The 20,465-nt window shown below is 41.2% G+C and overlaps 1 protein-coding gene across 4 annotated transcripts in view; it reads right to left on the bottom strand.

Moving 5' to 3' along the window:
- Positions 1-8,260: 8,260 nt before the first annotated feature.
- The window catches only part of LOC145419392 (uncharacterized), a 41,642-nt gene continuing 29,437 nt past the window's right edge, over positions 8,261-20,465 (bottom strand). Inside the window, exons 2-6 of one of the 4 annotated variants that reach the window (XM_080299143.1) lie at positions 18,440-18,478; positions 18,280-18,318; positions 17,281-17,448; positions 12,196-12,305; positions 8,261-11,498 (exon numbers count right to left, since the gene is read on the bottom strand). In XM_080299143.1, coding sequence (XP_080155269.1) covers positions 10,080-11,498; positions 12,196-12,213 — 1,437 coding nt within the window. In that variant the 5' untranslated portion in view covers positions 12,214-12,305; positions 17,281-17,448; positions 18,280-18,318; positions 18,440-18,478 and the 3' untranslated portion in view covers positions 8,261-10,079. The remainder of the gene's footprint in view (positions 11,499-12,195; positions 12,306-17,280; positions 17,449-18,279; positions 18,319-18,439; positions 18,479-20,465) is intronic. The other 3 variants (XM_080299144.1, XM_080299145.1, XM_080299142.1) reach the window with 3 other exon arrangements.

The raw sequence follows: 20,465 nt of genomic DNA, 5'->3' as shown, positions 1-20,465 counted from the left end.
ATCATGGGAGGCCACATCACGGACAGGAACAGAGACACAGATGGGCGGTTTAGACAGGAATAGGATAGGAATCCGTGGGAGGAAGTTGTATCCCCATCTACAAGACCGCACAAAGGAGGTATATGCTCTCTGCACTGGTATGTCATCCTTTAGGAGACACAGATGGGCTTTTTAGACAGGAATAGGATAGGAATCCGTGGGAGGACGTTGTATCCCCGTCTACAAGACAGCGCAAAGGAGGTATATGCTCTCTGCACTGGTATGTCATCCTTTAGGTTTATCACCATTTTCAGATCAGAATTACAACCAATATTGTTCCCATCCCACTCAAAGACCCTGCACTCATCAAACAACATTCTCTGGACAATCTCTTTTTGTTCCTCTTCCAAATGATCAAGATTCACTGGCGGATACCACGACATTGGGACAGGTCCAGCTGACTCCACCATTATCTTGCGAACTGTTATTGCAGGTGGGCACTCGCTTGAGGCCTCAACTTCCACAATACGTTCAACTGGCTGTAAGGTGCCCAGGGCCATCTTGCTTGTCAAGGTCATATCATGTTTGGTGTCATTACTTAGAGCAATGGTGATGTATGGGTTAGCTGGATTCTGTATTTCAACTAACCCCGTCAAGACATAGAACCGCTTTAGGGCCTGGTTGCCCTCATCATCCTCAAACAGCACTAAACAATCAAGCGGATTCATGGTTGATGGAACGGGGCACATTAACCAGGTGACCTGTTCAGGAGGGATAATCACATCCCTTTCAACTGTTCTCAAGTACCCTTGTGTAATGTTTGGCTCTACTGTCTGAATGAAGCTTCTGACCACCTCACCATTCTCAGGGGGAAGACAGATGGCATTACACAGCAAGGTAACAAGAGCAGGTATCAACTGCTCTAGTTGCTCCTCAACGATCTGTTCCAAGACATTGAAACCGATCAATGGTTTGTCCACAGGCAAGGTACTGACGAGGACCGGAATACTGACAGAGAGGCTGGGGTCTTCACTCCCCGGTAAGTTGATCATGATGGGTACCCAGCCATCAAATTATATGGTTTCCCCGTTGACTGCGCAAACTTTCAACTCATCAATTTCCTTGATGATTTCAGATAGAGGTTGCATGACTAAGTCAGGCAAGTATCAGTCTTTCCAATGTTTACTTATGATGCAAACTTGAGCACATGTGTCAAGTACTGCTTTCACTGCTAAGCCATTCAAATTGCAATGTATGAGAGCTTTCTTACTGATTAGCTTAGCAACTGCCCCACATTTAGTGTGGGGTGCCATAACACCAGACGTAGCGAGTGCCTCACCCTGCTGCTGGTTAACTACTTCTGATGTGACTGGCAAGGGGAGACTTGGTTTGCTACTGTTAAGGTTAGGTTGGGTCCCATATGAAGAGGACCCACTGCTTCAACCCTGTCACCCGGTAGAGAAACTGCTGTGGTGTCTCACTTTCATCTTTTCTGGCACACATTAATTCTTGAAAGAGTTCTGTACTATTTTTCTCTCTCAGGTGGGCATGGAGAAACCCCTTCAGTTCAAGTACAGTCAAATCATCTTTATTGATTAACATATCTTTAAAAGTTCCAGGCCTTAATATCCTGAGCACTCCACGAACTATCTCTGCATCAGGGAAGCCTTCTCTGCGTCGACCTCTTGCTGACCCAGGCCCGCTGGACCCACCGTCTTAGCAACCATGGATCAGTCTCGGCTCCAACTTTCAGCTCGCATCAGCCAAATATCCTTGGGCAAGATACTAACTCCATGTTTGCCTACTGGTGGTGGTCAGAGGGCCCGGTGGCGCCTGTGTCCGGCAGCCTCGCCTCTGTCAGTGCGCCCCAGGGCAGCTGTGGCTACAATGTAGCTTGCCATCGCCAGTGTGTGAATGTGTGTGTGAATGGGTGAATGACTGAATGTAGTGTAAAGCGCTTTGGGGTCCTATGGACTAGAAAAGCGCTATATAAATGCAGGCCATTTACCACTTTTGTACTCTTCCGGAATAGCCCAAGTATGGGGGTTAACTAATCAAAATGAAAACATAACCCTCCACACACACAAACATGCAATAACATTAAAGCACATCACAAACATATTCATATTTCCAACACGTACTATAAACAAACCAATAACATAAGCTTCACCCATTACTATATAAATTAAAACCCTCTTTATCCATACTCCCTAACCTGGCACACTGGTCTGCTCCAAGAGCCCTTAAACAGGTGATTAAGCTGCTTTCACTCTTATGCTCCACATCCTGCAAGAAGCAACCAGGACAGGTGAGTACCTTATTTAGGTTACTCACAAATGATTAACTGTAAACAGCTTTAACCTTGGCTCTTCTCTGACACAGGTAGGATGGCCAGTCCCACTGTCTCTTCACCTTTACAAGCTGTCATTTTAGTTGTATGTCACATAAACCCAATAAAAGACTCCATAAGAACTCAAGTGTTTTTCTTTATTACACTATTTTAAATTCCCAATCCAACAATTAATCACTAACAATACCAACCAGATAATGGAACCCCTGGTCTCCATTAAAAGCAGCAAAACAGTAAATATATGACTAGGGATGGATACCGGTATCCGGTGCCATGATGGCACCGGTTCTGACATAAACGGTAGTAACCAGACCGAAAAGCAGCGCACATTTCGGTGCTTTATTTCGGTGCTTTTTTTTCCTGAGCTGTGATACACTTTAGATTCTAGCCAATCATTTTATGTTTCCGAGGATAGTAGGCGGGTCCAGGTACGTACGTTCTTTTAGATCAGAGCTACAGATTAAAAATGCCCAAGGCGAAGTGGTCAAAAGTCTGGCTGTACTTCACAGCAAAAGATGCAAACTCAGCAGCCTGCTACAAGTGCTTTAATCAGATACTGCAATACTGTCAAAGGAGGTAACACCTCAAATCTGATGAAACGCCTGGTGACGCATAGCGTTTTTTTAAAAGCCGAGAAATGCGCCGTATTTGATAGCTTGCTGAGACCTCACACCGTGTACATCTACTGCAGGTTTGGTGCCTGTTATCGGACCCGGAATTAGCAACATCCCCCCAAAACACGAAGAGTAGAGTCCTGGCCCCTAGCCCTGCCAGTGTAGCAGAAATGATGACGGACGAAGATGGCAGCAGCAGCCGTTCTTCTCTGCGTGAGTAGCTTAATGTTGTTCGTGTGTAATTCACGTTGAGTACGCTATCCATGTTATTACATTAATGCATGTAAGGTGAACTAGCAAACATCATCATCATCATGAGTATAATTCCCTCGAAGCACAGGCAGACGCAAGTGGTTTTCTGTCACTGGTTTATTTGAAGACTTCTCTCCAAAGCTACCGTGAAAACTATACATCATAAACAAAATAAAACTCGGCATAAGACACAGCACTAAAAATAACACTGTACAACAAACACGATTGTGAGGAGAAAGTTGTTGGAAGGCAAAGAAACTTACAACTCAGATATCTATTTTTTACATGCGCATGGGCGGTCACTGCTCAACCGATGTGACACAGAAAAACCGCCCAGGGCATTCAGAACATCCTTTATTTACACTTAAAGCAAGTTTCCACAGCAGTAGGAGTGGCATGTATGGAACTGATAATTTTTCCTTAGAAGGAGAAAACCTTTCGCTTATCTGCTGAAAAAGGAGGTAACTTTGTATGTATAGAAATTCAGACATTCCCATAAAAGGAGGGGGAGAGAGAGAGAGAGAGCCAGCTTGTCTGTTAAAACAGGAGGTATGGTATCGTATGTCACCGCATTCCTCTACACATATGGCTTCAATCTCTCTTCCTGTGTTGGTTCCAATTCACAAGCTCTTCTTCCTTTAAATGAAGCTACAACTAAGCATAATCACAAAACTAAAAAATCTCTCATCAACGATAAATCAATAAATACCTCGTTGGCTGCATGCTGCAAAAAGGGAATTAGCTGCCATTCTTCTGAGGTTTCCTTTAACCGTTTAACTGTGTGGTACCTCACAGGGGTACCACAACAACATCATCCAGGTAGAAAACAGCATATGCAATTTGAGGAAGCAGCTACCGCTCCATGAGGTGCTAAAAAATGGCAGAGGCTTCAAATAAGCCAAATGGAAGTGTGACGAATTGGTACGAACCATACAGAGTGGAGAAGGCCGTTTTTGTCTTTGGACTCTGCAGACAAGGGAATCTGCCAGTAAGCGTTGGTTAAATCCAGCATCATAAAATAAGACAAGCAGTGCTTAACCAGTCCAGGTCAACTCAGGCATTGGACAAGCATCAAACCATGAGACCTTGTTCACTTTCTGATAATCATCACCAATGTTCCCTCTAAACTGCGCGTGTGCTCAATTGCGCACTGCTGGCCCGGTCTCTGTGCAGAAAAAATCCGTGTTGCACATAAAATAAAATTCTAGTAAATAATAAAATTAAAGTAAATACGTTAACAATTCTGTTTTGCAGTGTTAGTCAGTAAGTGACTGGCTGCTCCAGTATGGGATTAGAACAATGGCACCTCATCCCATAGTCCAGCCAATCACGTGATTCAAATTCGTATATGCGCAGCTAATCAACGTCGTTGACAGGCTATGACAGCGTCCTTATGTGCCGAAACCGGTGTTTTAGCGAGCAAAGTGGTGTGACTAATGTGGAGTGAAGCCACGTTAATGACAACGTGTACAACCATTGGAGATGTGAGCAGGACAGATGGAACAAGTGACGTAAAAAGAGTGGACTTTATACCAGTTTTCAAATTGTGTTGATAGGCCACATAAAAAACAGAGTTGTGATTAAAAAAAAATCCAATGTTTGGTTTTCTTCCAGAATATTGTTGTTTATATTTACTGGGGCAAGCAAGGCAAGGCAAGGCAAGTTTATTTGTATAGCACAATTCAACAACAAGGTGATTCAAAGTGCTTTACAGAGACATTAGAAACAAGAACAAATAAAAAGCATGATTTAAAATTGATTAAAACAAGCAAATAAACTAACTAATTAACAAACAAACAAAACAGTATATAAAATCAAAACAGATAAAATCAGAACAGTAGATAAAATCAGTAGTTAAATGTAAGTTTTGAAATTTAAGCTTAAAGTGTGGATTTGGTGCTTTATTCAAATGCAGCTGAGAACAGGTGAGTCTTCAACCTGGATTTAAATAAACTGAGTGTTTCAGCTGATCTGAGGCTTTCTGGGAGTTTGTTCCAGATATAAGGAGCATAAAAGCTGAATGCAGCTTCTCCGTGTCTGGTTCTGACTCTGGGAACTGATAAAAGACCGGATCCAGATGACCTGAGGGATCTGGATGGTTCATACTGGGTCAGGAGGTCATTGATGTATTTTGGTCCTAAACCATTCAGAGCTTTAAAGGCCAGCATCAGAACTTCAAAGTCTATCCTCTGACGGACAGGCAGCCAGTGTAAGGACCTCAGAGCTGGACTGATGTGGTCCACTTTTTTGGTCTTAGTGAGGACTCGAGCAGCAGAGTTCTGAATGAGCTGTAGTTGTCTGACTGATTTTTTAGGTAGACCTGTAAAGATGCTGTTACAGTAATCAAGCCTACTAAAGATGAATGCATGGACTAGTTTTTCCAGGTCCTGTTGAGACATCAGATCTTTTATCCTTGATATATTCTTGAGGTGATAGTAAGCTGACTTTGTTATTGTCTTAATGTGTTTTTCTAAGTTTAGGTCTGCATCCATCACTACACCCAAATTTCTCGCCTGGTTTGTGGTTTTTAGATGTATAGATTGAAGTTCTCTGGTGACCTGTAATCGTTTTTCTTTGGCGCCAAAGACTATTACCTCAGTTTTGTTTTTGTTTAGCTGGAGAAAATTGTGGCACAACCAGTCATTGATTTCCTCAATGCATTTACCAAGAGCCTGTACAGGGCCTCGGTCTCCTGGTGACATTGTGATATATATTTGTGTGTCATCTGCATAGCTGTGATAGTTTATTTTGTTGTTGTTTATAATCTGTGCCAGTGGGAGCATGTAGATGTTAAACAGAAGGGGTCCCAAGATGGAACCTTGGGGAACTCCACATGTGATACTTGTCTGCTCAGATGTGAAGTTACCTATTGATACAAAGTATTTCCTGTTTTCTACGTATGTTTTGAACCAGTTTAGTACAGTTCCTGAAAGACCTGTCCAGTTCTCCAGTCGTTTGAGTAATATGTTGTGGTCAACTGTATCAAATGCTGCACTGAGATCCAGTAAAACTAGGACTGACATTTTTCCACTGTCTGTATTCAGACATATGTCATTAAACACTTTGGTCAGAGCGGTTTCAGTGCTGTGGTTCTGTCTAAAACCTGACTGGAAGGCATCGTAGCAATTATTCTGTTTTAAGAAGTAACTGAGCTGTTGAGAAACTGCTTTTTCAATGATCTTACTTAAAAACGGGAGATTTGAGATCGGCCTGTAGTTGTTCATTTGTGTCTTGTCAAGATTGTCCTTTTTCAGTATAGGTTTGATTACAGCAGTTTTTAGTGATTCTGGAAACACACCTGATAATAAAGAAAAGTTGACGATCTGTAACAGGTCTGACTCTAAAGTCTTTGAGACCTTTTTGAAAAAACTTGTTGGCAGGACATCTAAACAGCAGGAGGAGGAGTTCAGTTTACCTAAGATGTCCTCCAGGTCTTTGCTGTTAATAGGTTGAAACTGTTTCATGGTGTTTAAACAGTTTTTTGGTGGACACAGTACATATCCTGGATCTGCTGTTGATGTACCAATTGCTTGTCTAATTTTTTGGATTTTTTCAGTGAAGAATTTGGCAAAGTCATTGCAGGCCATGGTTGAATGAAGTTCAGCTGCCACTGACACAGGAGGGTTTGTTAGCCTGTCAACTGTAGAAAATAAGACCCGAGCATTATGGCTGTTTTTAGTGATGATGTCAGAGAAGTAGGACCTCCTTGCATTCCTCAGTTGTAAATTATAATTGTGAAGTTTCTCTTTATAAATGTCATAATGAACCTGGAGGTTTGTTTTTCTCCATCTGCGCTCAGCTTTCCTACACTCTCTTTTTTCTTTTTTCACCAGTGTGGAGTTTCTCCATGGAGACTTTTTCCTTCCAGAGATAACCTTCACCTTAATGGGAGCAATAGTGTCCATTACATTTAACATGTTAGCATTGAAGCTATTGACGAGCTCATTGACTGACCCTCTGGGCAGGTCAGGTGTTAATGGGAAGACCTGGTTAAAAATTGCACTACTGTGTTCAGTTATACACCGTTTTGTGATCACTGTTGTTGATATATTTGTGTGGGCTGAGATTTTACAGAACAGGGGGAAGAAATGGTAAAAACGTCATTTTATAAAGAAAACGTTATAAAGCACTCTCCGCCTGTGAGCAAAGACAAAACCAAAACACCCCACCCTTTCCCATTGGTCAAAAAATGTACCATGCCGACCAATCAAAACATGGCATTTGGTTGTTAAGAAACGGAAGTTGTTAAGAAGAGGAAAATTTAGGAGTGACGGCAGTGTTTTGAGATGTGAGAGATTTGCAACGTTTAGCGCAAATCTTGTATAGTTAGTGTGTAGTGTAGTCAATAGTTTTGTTGTGTGTGTCAGAACAATGAGGCGGCTGCTAAATGTTACAGGAGTGATACATCTCCTGTTGTCAGGCCTGCAGGTATCAGGCTTTTGATGTTCTCCTTTATCTCATAGTGGACAGAAATTATTTTTTGGAGAGGCACAAATAATTTGTGTGGCATCAGATTTGATGCAGAACACCTGATTGTTCTGTAAATAGTTTGAAATGTTTGTTTAAAAAAAATCCCTTAGCAGCATTTTTAGGTAAACAGCTGCAAAAATCTTTGTTGTTTGCAATACTCAGTAACTTTTTTGAAGAAGTAACTATATAATTAATTGCCCAGCATTGGTCTTTATATATTGTATTTTGCAGAGAGAGTTACAAAGTTTCAAAGTGGTGCTCCATGAGAGTCCTGTAGACGAGCAGCAGCACGATCCTGCATTGCAACTGCAAACCGCTGTTGCAATGCAGGAACATCTGCTTTATTGGAATGTGTGAGATGTTAACCACAATGACTCTTAAAAACACTGTCTCAAAGCTTCATGCCAACAGCATGTTTTTAAGAAAAATCAAACATATTTTCTTTCAAGATCATTTTAGAGTTTTTAATGAGCTGCAGGATCCTTCTTCAGTGTGAGTTGAGAACAGCCAAGTCGCCTCCTGTGATAAACCTCCACATGTACCACTGAAAACAGTTAAATTAGTTTGAATCGGAAATAATGGGTCAAACTACTTGTTCTGAGACCATTTCTTTATTTTTCACACCAAACTGTTTAATAAGATAAACTCTACACAGACTTCATCAAATATAACTAACACTTTAACATTAACAGGATTTCATAATACAAACTTAAAATCAACAAGAAAACAGCTGCAGAACATGTGGAAACCAGTTCAGCTTGAGTTTCTTTTTTTCTGGACATAAAGTCACAGCAGGTGTTGTTTCAAAGCTGGTGGACAGATTTAGTTCATTTTGGAGGTTTTAAGAGCAACTGCTGTGAAAATATTTGTAGTTTTGGGAGAAAATGATTTAAGAGAAGATTTTACAACAGCAAAAGGTTAAATATGAATGAAGAATTGAAATTTAACAGAGGTAACACATTAAATGAATACATTAAAAAAAAGTTAATTTTGGAAACACTAAGAAAGTTCAAATGAAAGAAATTGAAATATATATCCATATCTGCAATTCTGATACATTATTAGTTTGGTAAAAAAGACATTCCTATAACTTTAATAATACAGTAACAAGTACAACTACTAAACACTACTGTGTCCTAAGGGAACAAAGATTAAAATGTAACAGAGATAACATTTTAGAGAATTAAAATCCCTCAAAGGAAAAAAAAGGAACTTGATATGCATATCTAGATATGCAGCTTCCTAAATGTAACATTCAGGATTATTCACTGCAGCTCCAGAAATCAGAGCTACCTCATCAGATCCAAGTGTGGCATCAGCTGACACTCTTTACAGGAGATTCCATCTGAACTCTGTGGAGCCTGATCTCAAGGTTTTTAAGTCTGACCCTGAAACCAGAAGAGGATCTTTCTCTCTCTTCAGATTCATTGTGATCCAGTGATTTCAGTCCTGCATGATCAGGCTGATGTTGGTAACAGTGAAACAGTTTATTTACAGTGTGGGATCGTTTGTGTTCGGAGTATGAACTGAGATTCCTGAAGCTCTTGTCACACTGGTCACAGCTGAAGTTCACTTCCATGTGTGTACGTTCATGTTTGTTACGATGACCTGATTGTGAGAAGCTGTTGTCACAGTGTCTGCACTTGTATGGTGTCCCTCCTGCAGTGGTGAAGGATGACCCACACTGGTCACAGATGTGCTTTTTGACCACACTGTGGAAGAGGTCATGTATTTTTAATGTACTTGGTGTGTGGAAGCCTCTCCCACATTCTTTGCAGTAGTTCATTTTGTCTCCAGTGTGGCTACGTTGATGTGGTTTTAGGTCCCGTTCGTGATTGGAGGTTTTTCCACAAAGGTTAAAGAGAAACGCTTTCCCACCACCACAGTGACGACAGGGTTGAGAAATGGATCAGTGTGCTTCACTCCACTCCTGACATTGTATGTCAGGGAATTCCTTCAATGTTTTTATGCTGAACGTCGCCTGAAATAAAAAGCATCTCTGCCAACGTCCAATTACATTTTACTGTTTACACTATAAAACTCAGGTTAATTCTTCATTTTTCCAAACAGTTCATTCAGTATAACTCCATAAGTTTACTGATCAGACTTTTTCCAAACAATCAGGTTAAAATTACAAGATAAAAAATCAATACATCCTCACAGTAACTGCACTTCTAGAGTTACTTTCTGGAGTGGATCTGTTGGTGTTTTTTCAGCTGATTTGGAGCTTTAAAAGTCTTCTCACACAGGTAACATTTATAAGGTCTCTCCTCAGTGTGTTGTTGTAACTGTGCATCTGTTGCAAACAGTTTCCCACACTGATCACAGCAGGAAACATCAATTCCAGTGTGAATCCGTAGGTGAATATTTCGATACCGTTTGTCACTGAAACCTTTTCCAAAAAAAACGCAGCTCTACGCCTTAATTCCAGAGTGGGAAACTAGATGCCTGTGTAAGTCGCTATTTAGAGCAAAAGCCTTACCACACAACTCACAGTTGTGTGCTTTAAGTCCACTGTGGATGAGTTGGTGTTTTTTTAAGGTTCCAGCCTGGGTAAAAGACTTTCCACACAAGTCACAGCTGTAAGGTTTAACTCCACTGTGGATGAGTTGGTGTTTTTTTAAGGTTCCAGACTGGGTAAAAGACTTTCCACACAAGTCACAGCTGTAAGGTTTAACTCCACTGTGGATGAGTTGGTGTTTTTTCAAGTGTCCAGCCTGGGTAAAAGACTTTCCACACAAGTCACAGCTGTAAGGTTTAACTCCACTGTGGATGAGTTGGTGTTTTTTCAAGTGTCCAGCCTGGGTAAAAGACTTTCCACACAAGTCACAGCTGTAAGGTTTAAATCCACTGTGGATGAGTTGGTGTTTTTTCAAGTGTCCAGCCAGGGTAAAAGACTTTCCACACAAGTCACAGCTGTAAGGTTTAAATCCACTGTGGATGAGTTGGTGTCTTTTTAAGGTTCCAGCCTGGGTAAAAGACTTTCCACACAAGTTACAGCTGTAAGGTTTAACTCCACTGTGGATGAGTTGGTGTTTTTTCAAGTGTCCAGCCTGGGTAAAAGACTTTCCACACAAGTCACAGCTGTAAGGTTTAACTCCACTGTGGATGAGTTGGTGTTTTTTCAAGTCTCCAGCCTGGGTAAAAGACTTTCCACACAAGTCACAGCTGTAAGGTTTAACTCCACTGTGGATGACTTGGTGTTTTTTCAAGTCTCGAGCCTCGGTAAAAGACTTTCCACACAAGTCACAGCTGTAAGGTTTAACTCCACTGTGGATGAGTTGGTGTTTTTTCAAGCTTCCAGCCTCGGTAAAAGACTTTCCACACAAGTCACAGCTGTAAGGTTTAACTCCACTGTGGATGAGTTGGTGTGTTTTTAGGTTTCCAGCCAGGGTAAAAGACTTTCCACACAAGTCACAGCTGTAAGGTTTAAATCCACTGTGGATGAGTTGGTGTGTTTTTAGGCTTCCAGCCAGGGTAAAAGACTTTCCACACAAGTCACAGCTGTAAGGTTTAACTCCACTGTGGATGAGTTGGTGTGTTTTTAGGCTTCCAGCCAGGGTAAAAGACTTTCCACACAAGTCACAGCTGTAAGGTTTAACTCCACTGTGGATGACTTGGTGTGTTTTTAGGTGTCCAGCCTGGGTAAAAGACTTTCCACACAAGTCACAGCTGTAAGGTTTAACTCCACTGTGGATGACTTGGTGTCTTTTTAAGTATCCAGCCCAGGTAAAAGACTTTCCACACTCATCACAGCTGTAGGTTTTCTCTCCTTTTCTTCTGTGAGGTTTGTCGGCCTCCTGAGAGCGCTGACTTTTCGCTCCATGTTGGTCCTGCAGTGACAGAGATACAAACAGAGGCAATGAGTGAAATGCAGTCGTGGAACAAACTGAAACTCCCTCCATTGGTTGAATCAAACATGTCAACAAACACATTGTTGGTGTGTTTCCACCACCTTCTGGTGGCAGTATCACATTACAATGATGTGCTACAATGAGAGTTGTAATGAAAATGACATTATTGAAGAAATATTGATCAGCAGAGAAAATCTTTTACGCATAAGAAATTTCAAGTTCAACTGATGATATTGTTGTTTCAATGTGTGCTTATAAAATATGATCTTTGTATTTTCTTGTAACTTCTGTTACAAGAAATTAGAACTCTGAACAATATTTAAACTCCATTCTGAGTTACATACCATAAAATAATACTTTATGATTAACATAAATGTTTGATTGCTCTAATTACCTGTATTTACCTTGTGACATATTACAGGGCAAATTACATTCTGGGTACAGTTACATCACATAACATCAACTGTGAACATCTTATGTTACCGTGGCGTTTAAGTCCATGGGAATTATGAGTATCTACTCCCAAATTCCCATCCGGGCTACATTATTATCGGTTCATGGTATCGCTTAACTTTTACGAGTATGAGTACACACACATTTTACAGTATCGGCCCGATACCCGATACCAGTATCGGTATCGGTGCATCCCTAATTGTAACTGTGATATTTTTCTCACCTTTTGTGTTGAAGTCATTGATTGTTTCCTCTGTAGTGGCTGAGCTGAGTCCAAATGGATGAAATTGTTCCTCCGTTGCACCACCAGACTCTTCTCCTCCTGTTAATCACCTGGGGGACACACACACAGCAGGATTTGTAAAAAGAGATTTGATAAACACAATGCTGGACAGCAATGCTGTCATGTACACAAATACAGTGGGGCAAAAAAGTATTTAGTCAGCCACCGATTGTGCAAGTTCCCCCACTTAAAATGATGGCAGAGGTCAGTAATTTTCACCAGAGGTACACTTCAACTGTGAGAGACAGAATGTGAAAAATAAATCCATGAATTCACATGGTAGGATTTGTAAAGAATTTATTCGTAAATCAGGGTGGAAAATAAGTATTTGGTCACCTCAAACATGGAAAATCTCTGGCTCTCACAGACCTGTAACGTCTTCTGTAAGACGCTTTTCTGTCCCCCACTCGTTACCTGTATGAATGGCACCTGTTTGAACTCATCATCTGTATAAAAGACACCTGTCCACAGCCTCAAACAGTCAGACTCCAAACTCCGCCATGGCCAAGACCAAAGAGCTTTCGAAGGACACCAGGAAAAGTATTGTAGACCTGCACCAGACTGGGAAGAGTGAATCTACAATAGGCAAGCAGCTTGGTGTGAAAAAATCAACTGTGGGAGCAATCATCAGAAAATGGAAGACATACAAGACCACTGATAATCTCCCACGATCTGGGGCTCCACGCAAGATCTCATCCCGTGGGGTCAAAATGATCATGAGAACGGTGAGCAAAGATCCCAGAACCACACGGGGGGACCTGGTGAATGACCTGCAGAGAGCTGGGACCAAAGTAACAAAGGTCACCATCAGTAACACACTACAACGGCAGGGAATCAAATCCCGCAGTGCCAGACGTGTTCCGCTGCTGAAGCCAGTGCATGTCCAGGCCTGTCTGAAGTTTGCCAGAGAGCACATGGATGATACAGCAGAGGATTGGGAGAATGTCATGTGGTCAGATGGAACCAAAGTAGAACTTTTTGGTATAAACTCAACTCGTCGTGTTTGGAGGACAAAGAATACTGAGTTGCATCCCAAGAACACCATACCTACTGTGAAGCATGGGAGTGGAAACATCATGCTATGGGGCTGTTTTTCTGCCAAGGGGACAGGACGACTGATCCGTGTTAAGGACAGAATGAATGGGGCCATGTATCGTGAGATTTTGAGCCAAAACCTCCTTCCATCAGTGAGAACTTTGAAGATGAAACAAGGCTGGGTCTTCCAACATGACAATGATCCAAAACACACCGCCCGGGCAACAAAGGAGTGGCTCCGTAAGAAGCATTTGAAAGTCCTGGAGTGGCCTAGCCAGTCTCCAGACCTCAACCCCATAGAAAATCTGTGGCGGGAGTTGAAAGTCCGTGTTGCTCGGCGACAGCCCCAAAACATCACTGCTCTCGAGAAGATCTGCATGGAGGAATGGGCCAAAATACCAGCTACTGTGTGTGCAAACCTGGTAAAGACCTATAGTAAACGTTTGACCTCTGTTATTGCCAACAAAGGTTATGTTACAAAGTATTGAGTTGTAGTTTTGTTATTGACCAAATACTTTCCACCCTGATTTACGAATAAATTCTTTACAAATCCTACCATGTGAATTCATGGATTTTTTTTTTCACATTCTGTCTCTCACAGTTGAAGTTAGAGCTGGGCGATATGAGATTTTTTCACATCACGATATGTTTTTTTCATTTTAGGCAATAACGATATATATCACGATATAAGCCAAATAACTATATTTGTAAGATTTAATTGGAGTCCCAGGCTTCTACCTTTCTACCTTTAAAACCCGGAGAGCAGCCAAATGGCTTTTAGCTAGGCTTTAGCTTCAGCCAAGTGGAAGCTAAATTGGCTAGTCATCCATATGTATATTAGGTTGTTGCCAGTTGCCGTGTTTTATAACATGATTGACATGGCAGCACTGAATGCACATGTGCTGTATCAAGCATGCACCGGGATGAAGGAAAGACGGGTGGACTTCCTGGTGGAGCTTGCAAGAGAGTTGGCTCACTCTCATGTAGCTGCGAAGAAGGCAAGAAAAGAACAGTTGCTTTGGACACAACCCTCCACACCTAGCCCTGGAAAAAGAGTCATATGTCAGGTCAAACACAAATGCAAGAACAATCATGCCACTGTGCGATGTGTTCACTGCAACAGATACACATGTGGTAAATGCAGACTACAGATACCATGGCAGTGCCAAGATTGTGAGTGATTGCTGAAAATGTTGAAATGTACTCACTCACTTTTTATTATTATTTGTAAATATGTGTACAAATGGTTGGTTTTTTGTACTGTTTTTATCAATAAATCTCAGCAACAAAGGACGATGAAACACAAAAGGAAGTTCACAGCTTTTAGCAGCTCCCCCACCCCCTCATTCACACACACCCACTCCCCTCCCTCCAGAATTCCCAGGTAACAACCTAATATACATATGGATGACTAGCCAATTTAGCTTCCACTTGGCTGAAGCTAAAGCCTAGCTAAAAGCCATTTGGCTGCTCTCCGGGTTTTAAAGGTAGAAAAGCCAAATGGCTGCTCTCCGGGGGTTTAAGTGTTTTAAATGTGCCTTTGCTCACAAGTAAAATGTGAAATAATCAGCAGCTTGTTTTGATTTAAATATTTATTTCCCACAATAAGTTCAACAGGGTAGATGTACTTAAGGAACATGAGACTTTCTCAGATAAATAAAGGCAAATATTGCAAACTACACAAAAGGCAGCCGCTAAAGCATTTAAGTTTCAAAATAGAACAAACGAAACAGACTACTAAACTGTCAATTCCACTTAGAAACAAAATATTAATTCTAAAAATAAATCTTAGTTTGTTTTACAGAAGAACAGACAAAATTGACTAACTTTTGTCAATATCAAATAAACTGAGAGCTAAAAGGAAATTCTCAATCTCTCCTTGTTGTATAGCTTAGCTTTTCAAACAGTTTTAACAGTTACTTTAGTCTGACAAAAGCCGAATGACGAATTAGCGCTTCCAGTCAGAGACTGAGGCTACGTCAACACGTACACGGGTGTTTTTGAAAACGGAGATTTTCAAAAAAAACGAGGGAGAGGAGGTAAGTGACGGAAGTGACGAGTAAGGTAAGCGACCCATGTTGTAGGTGACGTCAGACGCCGGAGAGTTGGCGGAATTTAAAAAAAAGCAAAAGCAAATGGTAGCTTAGACTTTAACAAAGGTTTTTCAAGCTTCAATATTACCAAATATACTAATCGATTGTCATATAACTAACAACATCTGTTCTGTCATCTCTAACACCCTGGAGGACAACGGGGAGAGTTTAGACGCTCTCCAAGATTACATCGACCGCTGTTTTCAAGATTTAGTAATGAGGAAGGCCCAGAGTACATCCTCCCCGACCAAAATTGAGACGCCGTCATCGAAGAGATGTCGCCCGGCAGAATCCCCCGGTACAACATCGCCTGCCGGCAAAGACATCGCAGACATCCTGGAGTCAATCGACAAGCGATTGTCCAGTTTCGATGCGAGGCTGGCCCTGGTGGAGATTTTACACCGGGAATTTAAATCTCTGAGAGAATCCCTGGAATTCAGCCAGCAGCAGGTGGAAACGCTTGCCGCTGAAAATGCCACGCTACGGGAGTCGGTCAAATCTCTCACCGATAACGTGACCCAGCTAAACATTGAAAATAAAAAAATAAAAGAGTCCGTTATCGATCTACAAGCCCGTAGCATGAGAGATAATCTTGTGTTTTCTGGTATTCCAGAATCTACCGGAGAGGACGCGGAGGCAACGGTGAAAAGCTTCATCAAAATCCACCTGAAGCTGCCGGAGGACACCGTAAAGAACATCGACTTCGATAGAGTACATCGCTTGGGGGGCGTTCGGTCGCGGACTGGGAGACCACGGCCTATCGTGGCCAAATTCGGGCAATTCAAGCAAAAGGAACAGGTGAAGAGTCGCGGCAGAGAGCTGAAAGGAACGGACTTCAGCGTGAACGACCAGTTCCCCAAAGAGATCCTGGAACGACGCAAGGTCCTGTTCCCAGTTCGACGTAGCTTTATCCAGAAAGGCTCCCGTGCTGTCATCGCTGTGGACGGACAGCTGTACTGCGACCCCGGCACCACACCGTGGTTATACTGACTGCACTCCAGATAAGAAACCGCTACACTCTTTTCTTATTCACTCACACTTTTTCCTTTAACATTTGTTTAACCTAGTAATATCAATATGATATCATAGCAGATATAACACCGTCACCCTCCGTCATTACTTTAATTGGAATGTTTCCGTTTCGTTTCTTTTTTTTTTGTTGTTGCTCACAGTTCATGTGGTTTCTTTCTTTTTCTTGTCTTTCACTGCTGTGATCACCTACTTCCCCACTCACCTACAAACAAACACCCTCTATTTCTCCATATTTTCACACCACGATCACGCAAACACATCCGCTCAACGCCAGCACATTCACAACAGCCTCACAGCACGCACAGACTTGCAGGACACATAAGCAAGCCACGCTTGTTCATATTAGTGAATATTCACACATAGTCAGACTTATGGAGCCTCTCACCACACTTTTTTTCCCTCTCCCTCTCTTTCTATTTGCAAACAAGGGATGTTTCCACACTCTCTCCACCTATCTAAACGAAACACCCAGCGTACATCATTAGACATACACACACAATTATGGGCATTCTGAGGCATTCCCGGACGAGCCCCCAATTATGTTATGGCCCGTCTAGGCGCAGCCAGACCACAACATAAAGGGTGATCCATCCCCGTCCAACCCCAAGCAGCACGTCACACACTTAATTTTTAGTGACAGTGATTTATTTACAATAAGTGCAGTTAAACAAAGGAAGGGAGCATATCATAACTTCAGGGTGAACCCAAGGCCAAAACAACAAACAAAAGTAGCCTATCTCAGGAATAAACGAAACTTACCTACTCAAAGGAACTAAACAAAACGACAATCACTTTCCTCCCTACCTAACAAAAACAGGAGAAAACTGATCAACCAAAAAGGCGGTCCACCCTTACATGCTCTTACATTACATAAGAGTTTGACACAGTGACCGGTCTGCCGGCTGGGTTGGGCCGAGGATGAATGACTGGGCAGTCCCTGGCGGTCTCTTCTTATCCGCTGCCTCCCAGTCCTCAGCCAATCGGTGTGAGCCATCCACCCTGGATGCACCAATCCTGGAGGAGCACCTGGACACTCAAATCCACACACAATTACGGTCACAGTCATAACACATGGAATGTAAATGGAGCTGGCACCAGAGGAAAGAGGTTAAAGATATTTAACCAGCTTAAAAAACTACAGGCAGATGTTGTTTTATTACAAGAAACTCACAGACCTGTCACAGGTTTAAACGAGCTTAAAACACCTGAGTTTCCTAACGTGTTTGCAGCCTGTTATAATTCTAGACAACGGGGAGTAGCAATTTTAATACATAAAAATGTTAATTTTACAGTACTCGATACAGTTATAGATCCAGAGGGTAGATTTCTAATTATTAAACTATCAATATTGAACAAAAAACTATGTATTGTAAGTATATATGGTCCAAATGTTGATGAACCCTCATTCTTCCACGGATTTTTTAGTGCACTCTATGAACACCTCGATTGCGCACTCATTCTTGGCGGTGACCTCAACCTTGGACTAAATGAAGAAATGGATAGGCTCAACACAACAGGAACTCAGCGCAATTGGCAATCCACAAATATAATCAAACAGTATATGAGCGACTTTGGCCTTCGCGATGCATGGCGCTCCCTTCACCCCAACAGTAAGGAATATACTTTTTTCTCGCATGTTCATCACTCTTACTCTCGTCTGGATTATTTTTTGGTCAGCAGCTCACTGCTGAGTGACATTTCAGACACTGAGATTCATCCTATAGCTATCAGTGATCATGCTCCTGTATCTTTAAAACTAATGCACAAGAATAATACTACGCCAAGTAAAAACTGGAGATTTAATACATCACTGCTTAAAGATGAAGACTTTATTAAATATTTTAAAAAGGAATGGACTTCATACTTAGACTTTAATGACACCCCCGGAATATCTGCGTCTGTTCTATGGGAAGCAGGAAAAGCTGTGATGAGAGGTAAAATAATTTCTAAACTGGAGATTTAATACATCACTGCTTAAAGATGAAGACTTTATTAAATATTTTAAAAAGGAATGGACTTCATACTTAGACTTTAATGACACCCCCGGAATATCTGCGTCTGTTCTATGGGAAGCAGGAAAAGCTGTGATGAGAGGTAAAATAATTTCTTTCTCATCACACAAAAAGAAAGAAGAAAACAAAAACATTCAGGAATTAGAAAAAACCATCAAATCACTAGAAGAAGCCTACGCGTGCAACCAAGATCAGGAAACATTGAACAAAATATGCAAGACAAAACTAGAATTAAATGAAACTATTAATAAAAAAACACAATTCCTTATACAAAGACTTCGCTTGCAGAATTTTGAACACAGTAACAAATCAGGTCGATTTCTAGCTAACCAGTTAAAAATAAATAAAGAAAAAACAACTATATGTGCTGCTAAAGATTTATCGGGGAACACAATATATGACCCTGGAAGAATAAACAACATTTTTAGGGATTTCTATGAAACTTTATACTTACCACAAATAAACCCATCTAAAAATGAAATTGATCGGTTTCTTGACAATGTAAATCTCCCAAAATTACTAGACAGTCAAGCAATGGAACTGGATTCGCCACTGACGCCAAGTGAATTCCAGGAAGCCCTGATAAGAATGCCCAATAATAAGGCTCCAGGTCCAGACGGCTTCCCTGCAGAATTCTACAAAGAATTCTGGACAATTCTGGCACCAGTATTCCACGGAATGTTGCAGGAAATCGAGGAAAATGGCAGACTACCACCAAATATGAACTCTGCCAACATTAGTCTCCTGCTAAAACCAGGCAAAGACCCTTTATTTCCCTCAAGCTATCGTCCAATTTCTCTTTTAAATGTAGACCTTAAAATAATCTGCAAAGCTCTCTCAAAGAGATTAGAGAAAATAACCCCCCTCTTAATTCACCCTGACCAAACTGGTTTCATAAAAGGTCGGCACTCCTCAACAAACACTCATAGATTACTTAATTTAATAGACTACTCATACAATAAAAACATTGAAACCATAATATTATCTCTAGATGCAGAAAAAGCATTTGACAGAGTTAACTGGAAATTTTTATTCGCAACTTTACACAAATTTGGTTTCGGAAACTCTTTTATAAACTGGATAAGAATATTATACAATTCCCCAACAGCTCGTATCAGAACAAATGACCAGACATCCTCCAGCTTCTGTCTCCTGAGGGGCACCAGGCAGGGATGCCCACTCTCCCCTTCACTTTTTGCAATTTTTATCGAACCTCTAGCAGCAGCATTTAGACAGGCTACAACAATTAAGGGCATAAAATGTAAGAACATAGAACATAAAATCAGTCTCTATGCGGATGATGTGTTGCTTTTTCTGCAAAACACACAAACCAACCTCTCTGAGGTAATTACTCTAATAAACTGGTTTTCAAGAGTTTCAGATTATTCAATTAACTGGCCAAAATCTACAGTTCTCCCCATTAACTGCTCCTTCCATAATTCTTCCTCTGCCCCACTGCAATCAGGAAATATTAAATATTTAGGTATTAATGTTTCTCCTAAGCTTTCAGACTTAACTAAATTAAATCACATCCCACTTCTAAAGAAAGTAGAAGGCGATCTGACTAGATGGAAATCTTTACCCATATCACTCATGGGAAGGGTCGCCACTATAAAAATGATGATCTTGCCAAAAATAAATTACTTATTTTTGATGATCCCTAACAAACCATCACAAGATTGGTTCAGATCTCTGGATTCATATATTTCCAAATTCCTTTGGAAAGATAAACCCTCGCGTATCAGCTTAAAAACGCTACAAAGAACCAAGGATAGAGGAGGATTAGATCTGCCTAATTTTCACCAATACTTCTTAGCCAACAGGCTTCAGTTCATCTCAGAATGGTCAAAACATACCTTCCTAGATGAGCCCTGGCTAGATGTTGAACAGGCACTATGCAAGGATCTAGAGATTTCAGACCTACCATTTATTAGCTCAAACATCAAAAGACATGAATGCTTTAAAAGTATCAACATCAGCTCCTCTCTGACAGCATGGTGGGAGTTTCTAAAAATATCGGAGTCTTCACTAATCCCAT

Source organism: Astatotilapia calliptera, chromosome 3, assembly GCF_964374335.1.
Source record: "Astatotilapia calliptera chromosome 3, fAstCal68.1, whole genome shotgun sequence".
Classification (NCBI taxonomy): Eukaryota; Metazoa; Chordata; class Actinopteri; order Cichliformes; family Cichlidae; genus Astatotilapia; species Astatotilapia calliptera.
The sequence above is the reverse complement of the archived record's forward strand: the minus strand, read 5'-3'. Positions and strand labels throughout refer to the sequence as shown.